The sequence below is a fragment of the Alexandromys fortis genome, unplaced genomic scaffold (assembly GCF_014885135.2).
Source record: "Alexandromys fortis isolate MF-2015 unplaced genomic scaffold, M_Fortis_MF-2015_v1.1 scaffold_5, whole genome shotgun sequence".
Lineage (NCBI taxonomy): Eukaryota > Metazoa > Chordata > Mammalia > Rodentia > Cricetidae > Alexandromys > Alexandromys fortis.
This window is the reverse complement of record NW_026067924.1, coordinates 17,215,380-17,225,286: the sequence shown is the minus strand read 5'-3', so window position 1 is coordinate 17,225,286 and position 9,907 is coordinate 17,215,380. Positions and strand designations below refer to the sequence as shown.

Sequence of the window (9,907 nt, the reverse complement as noted above, 5' to 3'; positions counted from 1 at the left end):
ACTGAATACCCTCGCTTTGCCCAAAACTATTGATTCCAATTTTTTCACACTTCTACGCATTTTTTGAAGTCAGATTTTTTTTTTTTTTTTCAACAGAAATCAAAGAAACTGTGCCTTGTCCACCCCGACGCCCCGAGCTGCACGAAACCACCGACAGGCGCGATGCAGCCCATCAAAACCGTAAACTCAATTTAAATCCTGAGGTCTTGTTTGCTTCTGTGCGTCAACAGCGGTTCTTGAGCGTGAACTTTTTAGGTGACAGCGGAGCGCAGAAGCTGCAGGAGCCGCAACCAAGAAAGTTACAATTCATGTTCCTTAGCCGTGTCATTTGAGTGCCCTCTACCTGTCTAGGCTCCAAATTAGAGTAATAAAGATGAGATGGGATACCTGGGAGATGGAAAGACACGGCCGGAGGGGAGGGCAGGAAGGGAAAGTAATTCGCCTGTTTTTTTGTGCGTGCTAAATTACTTAAAAGCGCGACTGTTTGCAGAAAGGCGTAATATCTCACAGAACCGCACTGAACATTCGTCACAAATAAGTTGTCGGGGAATACTGATCAGTGACGCAAACAAGGACACTGAACTTTGTTGCTTTTAAATAATTTTGAAATATATATATTACATTTTCTAGAAATTTAATCTTTTCTCTGGCGTTTGGGAGTTCTGTTTGGAGACAGCTTCATTCTGTAGCTCAACCTATCCTGGAAATCAGTATGTACCCCAAATACTTCCGTCCTCAGCCTCCTGAGATCTGGGATTTAAGAAATAAAGTTGTAACCAAGAGTTTAAGCACGTGTTTCTCGTCTCCTTTTCACTTGTGAGGAAAGCGCTAGGGAGCTTAACCTGTTTCCAATGTGTGTGGATAAGAGGGGCGCAGCCACGCACGCAGCACTTTGGGGCGCACACTCGTCCGGCAACTTGCAGGAGCTCAGCACATTCCTCCAAAGACCCGGCTGTTGATTCAGGTTTTGTCTCTGCCTTTGGCAAAGCCCACCACCAACCCCGGCTGGAGCGAGAGATTTGGAGAATGGATCCCCTGTTTTCTAAGGAAGACATAGCAATCGGCTTCCATTGAGGACACCTTTGATTAGGCTTCAACAAGGTGTGGAAGAAGAAGAGGGGGACCTGTTTGTAGATCCCATTGGTGGTTGGAACATCTATAGAATAATTTATATTTAAAATAACAAAAATAGTGTCGGGGACCAGCCTCGACAAAAGTACCTCTTGCCAGGGTAGAGGCGTGGGGACTTAGAAAATATTAGTAAAGAATATGAAGACGCAAATGAAAATATTAAAACGGAGAAACATAGAATAGTATCAGGAGGGAATTCCAGTGAGTACTGAAATTCGCCCGTGTTTAATTTCCAATTGCTTTAAATACCTGATCCCAAAAGGTAGGAGTAAGACAAAAACCAACAAACAAACAAACCAAAAGGGTGACAACGTCTTTCAGTGAGCACTCACTGCTACCCCCCCTCCCCTGAGCACTGGCCTTCTGAGCAGACTCAACACCAGACTGCTGTTACAACCAATCTGCATTGTCTTTGCACACACGGGCAGCAAAAGCCTACTTCCTTTACACATTTACACTTTCCAAATCTGTTCTACTGCCTTCTCACGTCACAGTGTGGCCATGGTTCCCAAACAGAGTTTCTTCATTCTCTCCTGTGTCTCTATGATGTTCAATTCTATGGAGCTATGTTTATGAATCTCACCACACGGACCAGGTTACAAACAATTAACCCATATATCAAGTTGGGTAGCAATGTCCTGATTAGGACTCATAAAATGTTCTAAAGGGAGATAAGTATTCCATTCTACCATGAAGCTCCTTAAACACAGAGAAGAAGCCACTCAATGACTTCAGCAAGTCCCTGAAACTGACCCCACCTTTCCCAAGTAGCCATATCCAAGCTATAAATATTGTTGAGAGATTCTTAGAGAAGCTGCGTTGACAAGAGAAGTCTTAGATCAGCTGAAACTTCTGGAAAAAGTAGAGATCAGTCAAGAAGCCTGGGACAGCTCGGTCTACCTGAGTTGCCTGGGGCAGTCTTTAACCTGTTGTGTTCCCTGTAAATTGTACAGTAAGCTACCAGTTTCCAGCTTCCCTGGGTTGTCACCCATGCTAGATAGGATTTTGGTGGTGTAGCCCTGGAAGTAACAACTGACCTATATTCCTAAAGAAACTCAATAAAACCCAGTGGTCCACGAAGTTGGACTTCGGTGGTATCCTTACTTTTGCGTCAGCTCCCTATCAGGTGAGAAGACATTAGATCATGCCTCTCCAGCAATAGTGTCACACAGCAACACATACAATTAGTATGTAATATTAGAGAACTTGCTAAAAGTACAATGGCTAAATATGTTGTAGTGATGGCAACTGTCGATTCAATTTTTACTAAAAGCTGGATGTTTTCTAAATGTGTACATGTGAAGTAATATGCTTCTGAAATGGGACTTTTCTTGCTGAGATTCCTTAAACATTAATGAAATTCAATTCTTTAAAGCACAATTTAGAAATAGTTTTCCCATAGTTTATCTTGATTTTTTCCACTTTGTTTATGTGTTTTTTGAGTGGATAGGAATATATGCAAGCAGATTCCTCTTCCTCATCTTCTTTTGATACAGTGTCTTACTATGTATCCCTGACAAGCCTGGTATAGACCAAGCTGGTCTTTAACTCAAAGATCTACCTGCCTCTGTCTCTGGAGAACTGGGCTTAAAGGATGCTCCACCACATTCCTCAACAGACAAAATGTATATACATTCTATCTATGTATATATTCTATCTTTTGAGATATATATTTACATAAAATTTTCTCCATTTTTGATTTTTTTATGCAAAAATAGTTTCCTATTGCCAAGTTATATAAGATTTCTATCTTGGAATTTCTAATAATTATACTTATGGTTTCTCATTTTTCCCCAGGTTTTTCTGGCAGGGATTCTTTGTGTGCAGCCCTGGTGGTTTCTCACGCTTTGACAAGTCCCTCTGTGATAGCTACTCCCTTGAGATCAGTTTTCTCTGTGTACAGCCTTTGCTGTCCTGGAACTCATGGTGATTGCTATCAACTGTCAGCTACAAGAGTCAACTTAGAATATAAGTCTGGGGATGACTGTCAGTTGGAAAGCCAACCTTGAATGCAGGAGACACTTTAGGGTCCAGGACTGAATTCAAGACAGACAGGTTGGAGTTCAGTTAGCAGAGGAAGCAGATCTCTGAGTTCGAGGCCACCCTAGTCTACAAAGTGAGTACCAGGACAACCCCTATGTAACAAACCATATTCTGGAAAGACCACAGATATCTGTTTATGTACATGGCTGAGTATGTGACGGAGGGGTACACATGAGAAGGTGCAGAATAATAGTAAAACTTTAGAAAGTCCTGCTGAAGGCCTTCAACAGATCTTGTAAGCAATGGGGGTGATTTTCTCTTAAAATCATGGCATTACATTTATTCAGATGCACCCATGATGCACCAGCCTTGTCCTTTCTTTTTTGTAGAGTGGGAAAAATGAATGTCCCCAGTGTTTAAGGTCTTTTCTGAAGTCTGATATAGTTTGTTATTGCTACTCGATAACCCAGCATTGTGTTACTGTTTTGCGCATAATTTTCCAGGTATTACTAAATTTTATCGACAGCCATTTATATCTGTTTATATGTCTTTTGTCTACAGCAAAGACGTTTAGTCCTCAAGGGAATAAATAAATTAACCTCACTGGAATATGAATTTTAGCTCTGCAATTGAAGAAGCAGTCTGAGTCCCTAACGTGGTGACTTTCCTTCTAAACACACACTTGAATCGCCTAGGGGACTACTTAAAATACAGTTGCTTTGGGACTCACTCTCAGAATTTTAATTTTATTTGGTCAGCGGCCTAGAACTGTGTATTTTAGTAAGCACTTCAAGTGCTGTTGAAACAAGTGACTTTACAAAATACTGGGTTACACTAGTGAAAGGGGAGATGATCTAAAATGAGGCCTGCTATAGCACCCTGTGCTGACTCAGGAGATACACCAACATCACCGTGTGCTGACTGAGGAGCTGCACTAATATCACCAGCATCACCATGTGCTGACTCAAAGAGATGCACTAACAGCGCCAACATCACCGTGTGCTGACTTAGGAGCTGTATCACTCCTATCATCACATAGACAAGAGGAGTTATTTACTGGAATTCATTCTATCCAAAAACTTTCTCATACATAATCTCTTTTAATTAATCCAACAATTCTATAAATAAGTATTACAATCAGTATTTTGTGGATGAAGACACAGGTTTAGTGATATTCATGGCAACAGAGTAAGTGGCCACGTTCAGTTTCAAATCCAAGACAACCTATTTTGGAAACCCATGATCCTCTCATGGTATCTGTCTTCTATTTCTTTAGAGTCAAGAATAAGGTTTACAGCCATAAAGTAAAACAAAATATAGTAACTTAGACTAGTCTCAAACCTTAGCCTTTTCTGCCTTAAGGGTTCTAAAATAGTTTTGCTATTTCTTCTTAAAAGAGAATGCACCAGTCTAGTAAAGTATTGTTTAATTATTTACTCCTGAAGGAGTAAAATAGAAAAAAAAAACCCCAGCTACCTATATAGAAGATCCTCTATGGAGAACAGACGGACTGAACCAGGCATTGCGGCTCAGGTCTGTAATCCCAGCATGCGGGAGGCAGAAGAAAGAGAATCGAGAGTCCACAGTTATCTCCTACACAGTGAGGTGGAAGCCAGCCTGGGCTACACAAGACCCAATCATAAAATACAAATCCAAGCTAGAATGGAAGGAAGGGAGGGAGGGCGTCATAAAAACCCGTAATTCTTTTTTTCTCTTAGGCTGTTTCATTGCGCTTGTGCAGTGGCTGTTGTCTGTTTGTCCTCCTGTTCTTCAGCTTGAAAAGAAGAGGCGGAGAATGGAACAGGTGTGGCTGTATATTCCTGTAATCCCAGCACTTGGGAGCTAGAGGCAGATGGCTTGGGGTTACAGGTCACCCTCAGCTAGTCAGTCAGTTCAAGGCCAGACTCAAAACAAAACAGACAGAGGAGGGACTGTTTGACATTTAGCGCTGAGCAACGTGGTCTGGAGCCATCCAATAGTTTTGCAAGGGCAGCCTAGGTGTTTGGGAAGGGGCAGGGCGAGAGTCTTTAGCCATCTTTAGAGTTGCTGCCTTTGTTCTGCTTTGTTTGAGGAACAGTTTTCTCTGAAAACTCATGGGATGGAGATGGGTCGAAACTGTACCAACTCCTGTAAGAAATGACGTTTTTAAGGCAGCTAAAAGAAGACCTAACTCTTGACTATGGGAAGCTTGAACAAATGAAATCTGAATTACTCCACACACCACTGACACAGGAAAGTCCGTGGGCTCTGATGCCTGCCAAACCTTCACTTAGTATGTGAACTCTAAAAATGTGAAAGTCTTAGAAACCCTAAACAAATTATTCAGTTTCTTCAAGCTTCAAATGAGGACAATAATAATACCCACTCTAAGAAACTATTAGGAACCTTCATGTAAATGTTGTGTTAAATGATTATTATTGTTACTATTTTAGTGTGTGTGTGTGGTGTGGGAGGTCCTTCTGTCTATGTGTTGTTTTTACTGGTTAATGAATAAAAAACTGCTTTGAGCAGGGAAGAACAGAACTAGGCAGGGGAAAAACTAAACTGAATGCTGGGAGAAAGAAGGGTGGAGTCAGGGAGAAGTCATTAAGCCGCTGCCAGACTCAGACATGCTGAAACTTTGCTGATAAGCCACTGCCACATGGTGATACACAGATTGATGGAAATGGGTTAAATTAATATCTAAGAGTTAGCCAATAAGAAGTTAGAGCTAATGGGCCAAGCTGTGATTTAAATAATACAGTTTCTGTGTGATTATTTCGGGGCTGAGCAGCTGGGAGCCAATAAGCAGCCTCCTTATTCTCTCTCTCTCTCTCTCTCTCTCTCTCTCTCTCTCTCTCTCTCTCTCTCTCTGTGTGTGTGTGTGTGATCTTTGGAGACAGAGTTACATGTACTGTGAGTCACCCAATATGAGTGCTGGGAATCACACAGGTCCTCTGCAAGAGCAAAAAGTGTTCTTAGCTGCCAAGCCATCTCTCAGGCCCTATCATTATTATTATTAATACATGTGTTTGCTGTCTGAAAATTGATGAGGGAAATATCTCCCTTGATAGTACAGTGAAACTAATGGATGGAAAAACTGATGCAATTTCTAATTGTAGCCGAAGTGGTGAACATAAAACTCATACTCCAGGGAGATTAATTTACCAGCGGCAGTCTCTCAGGGATGGCTGGAGCACTGAGTGAAAGACGGTTTTATCTGCCGCTGAGTCAGCCTTTGAGCCAGGAGAGAATATTCTCCATCAAGGAACCTGCCACATCTAGACCACTTCCCCCACTCCAGACCTGAGGCATCTGGCCCTTCAGCATCGTTTCTCCCGACTAGATTTCTATAGCTGCTCACATCTGCTTAGACCCCCAAACCAGAGGTATGTGCTAGCCAGTCATGTCACTTTCTTCAATACAGTATTAAATATCCTGGGTTTTGTTCAGTTTTATTTGGTTTGGGGGGAGAGGACTACATGAGAGTTCTGAGCTACACAAGATTGGCCAGGCTAAGATACTTCAGCTAACTGAACTTTTGCTCTACCAAAGAAATTGCTAGCACTTGCTTGTGCCAACTTCAGGAAAGAACGGGAGAGCAGGCCATGATCGAACAAATTCTTTAAGATACAACACATTAAGGTCAATTCAAGAATCAGATTGTGCGAACAATGGACAAGTCAGGAATTTCAAGGATGTTTTTGGGAAGACAGGACGTCATTCTTTTCTTCTACTACTTTATCTGTGAAGACCTGGTCCCTGTCATCAAGTCAACAACTGTGTTATCTCGTCTGATTGGAGACAACCCTTTAACATTGCCTCTGTCTCCATATGTCCCTGGCTTTGATGATTAAACTATTATAACAAATCATCCCAGCCTTGAATTCAGGGACTTTATGTGTTTTTTTTTTTTTTTTTAATTCAGAAGCTGGTTAAGTTGAGCCAGAGATCTCTAAGAGTCCTCAGGAGAGACACTCAAGCTGATTTTTGCCTGCCAAAGTTAAAATTGAACTTCCAAGGAGAGTTTCGATTTAAACTATCCCATGCAGTGCTCACACCAATGATGCTTTTCCGTTCCCATCGCTGCTTTTCTAGCCTCCTAGAACCTCAAAGTGTGGGTTTCTAACCCTTCTGTCTCACACCCATGCCCTGCTACTGTTTGTCACCACTGCCTTACCAGCTAATGCTCCCCTCTCCCCAGATGCCTTCATATCCTCTCCCAGCTTCCCATCTCTCGTCTTCTGTCATCCGTGTGTGTGTGTGTGTGTGTGTGTGTGTGTGTGTGAGAGAGAGAGAGAGAGAGAGAGAGAGAGAGAGAGAGAGAGAGAGAGAGAGAGAAGGTAGGTAGGTAGACCTTTGTGAGGTGGAGGTCAATGCCAGCTGTCAGGAACTCACTATGCAGCCCAGGTTGCTTGCCTGTCTTCTGAGTGCAGGGATTAAAGTCCTGCACCATCATGTCTGACCTTGACCTTTTAAAAATCTTATTTTTGTTTGTTTATTCATTCGTTCATTCATTTATTTATTTAATGTGAGTGTGTGGGGGGGTGCGCGTGCATGTGTGCTCATGCATGCTTGCAGAGGACAGAAGAGGGAAGCATATCCTCCAGGGCTAAAGCTACAGGCATCTGTGAGCCACCTGACTTGGGTGCTGGGAACTAAATGCAAGAGCAGAAGGACCTCGTCAGCACTGAGCCATCTCTTCAAACCCCTTCCCACTCTATATTTTGAGGTCAATTCTCTCACTGAATGTAGAACTTGCTAATTTGGCAAAACTAGCTGGGCTGTAGGCTGCAGGGCCCCTCCTGTCTCCGTCTTTGAAGCATTAGGGCTGTAGGCATGCACTGCCGTGCCCAACTTTTCCACACAGGGACTTTTGATGCAAGCACAAATTCTCCTTTTTGAATGAGGAGCTCTATTACTCTTCCTCTTCTAGAGATGACTTTGTTCATTCCTTCACAAGAGAAAGATAAGGTATTTTCCTGCTGCATCCAAATACCCAGCAACACCAATTTTTCAAATAATCATTTTTTAAAAATGCGAACAAGAGAGGATCCTCAGTTCAGTCTATAATTATAATTACAGGCATCTTTTATCCTGTGCAATTACAGTTTTGTTTAAGAAGTAGGTAGGTTCCTGTAGTAGTTTGAATGTAATTGGCCCCATAATCTCATAGGAGTGGCACTATTAGGAGGTGTGGTTTTGTCGGAGTAGGTGTGACCTTTTTGGAGGAAGAGTCTCACTGTGGGGGTAAGATTTGAGGTCTTCTCTCAAGCTTTGCTCAGTGTCACAGTCTCTTTCCTGTTGCCTGCAAGATGTAGAACTCTCCGCTACTACTCCAGCGTCATGTCTGCCTGCACGCCACCATGCTCCCCATCGTGATGATAATGAACTGAACCTCTGAAATTGTAAGCAATCCACCCCAATTAAATGTTTTCTTTCTAAGAGTTGCTTTGGTCACAGCAATAGAAATTCTAACTAAAACCTGGGCAGTGGTGGTGCACGCCTTTAATCCCAGCACTCAGGAGGCAGAGGCAGGCAGATCTATGTGAGTTCGAGGCCAGCCTGGTCTACAAGAGCTAGTTCCAGGACAGGCTCCAAAGCTACAGAGAAACCCTGTCTTGAAAAACAAACAAACAAAAATCCTAACTAAGACAGGTTCAATATCAAGAAGAGTTACCTATAAATCATTGCATTCATTAGAGCCTCTATGATGATTTCTGTGGATGGCATATATCCGGTCTTTCCCCCATAAAAAGTTTATATTTATTTTTCTAGTGTTTTCAGAATTCTTGCCAACTTTGATTTTTTTTTTCAGATCATCCTTTTCTTCCTTGATTTTATCGGGGCGCTCTCCTTTGGAAATTCAATGAAGCTCATCAATAGAGCTTTTCCAGAAGATTTCATTCTCTTGGGCTTTACCAAATACCCATGGCTGGATCGTCCTCTCTTCTTTGTCCTCCTGATCTCCTACATGTTCACATTGCTGGGAAACATTGCTATTATTCTGGTCTCTCAGTTTGATTCCCAGCTCCGAAGTCCCATGTATTTCTTCCTTACCAGCCTTTCATTTTTGGATCTCTGTTTCACCACCACAACTGTCCCTCAAATGCTGTTCAATTTACAGGGGCCCAACAAGAACATCACTTACCTAGGCTGCATGGCCCAGGCCTATGTGTTTCATTGGCTAGGCTGCACAGAATGTGTTCTGCTGGGCATCATGGCCTTAGATCGCTATGTGGCTGTGTGCAAGCCTCTGAGGTACTCTGTCATCATGGACCACAGGCTCTGTCTGCAGCTGTCCAGCACTGCTTGGCTCACTGGCCTGGCCAATTCACTACTGCAGTCTACCCTCACCGTACAGTTGCCTCTGTGTGGGAACCAGATGCTGGACCACTTCTTCTGTGAGCTGCCTGGGCTTATTAAGATGTCTTGTGGGGACACCACAGTCAATGAGATCACTTTATCAGTAGTGGCCACATTCTTGATAATGGGTCCCCTCTCCATGATACTTGTGTCTTATAGTTACATCGCCCAAACCGTACTTCGAATTCCTTCTGCGGCTGGGAGGCTTAAAGCTTTCAACACTTGCTCATCTCACTTGCTGGTGGTGTCTTTATTTTATGGGCCAGGTATCTATATCTACATGCAACCCTCTGAAGAAGGCTCCCAAGACCTCATCAAGGTCTTGACTCTGTTTTACTGTGTCATCACTCCTATGGCTAATCCATTCATCTACACTCTGAGGAACAAAGATGTCAAAGGGGCTATGAGGAGGCTTCTGAGGAAGGCCATTTCAACTAAGGGGATATGA

The 9,907-nt window shown here is 42.8% G+C and overlaps 1 protein-coding gene across 1 annotated transcript; it reads left to right on the top strand.

Moving 5' to 3' along the window:
- Positions 1-8,962: 8,962 nt before the first annotated feature.
- Positions 8,963-9,907, top strand: LOC126501857 (olfactory receptor 2B11-like). The gene has a single exon (XM_050142730.1). The coding sequence runs from the start codon at positions 8,963-8,965 to the stop codon at positions 9,905-9,907; it is 945 nt and encodes a 314-aa protein (XP_049998687.1).

Bases quoted from the DNA above. Each gene is read 5' to 3' on its own strand.
- LOC126501857 (XM_050142730.1), top strand. From the start codon at position 8,963: ATGAAGCTCATCAATAGAGCTTTTCCAGAAGATTTCATTCTCTTGGGC.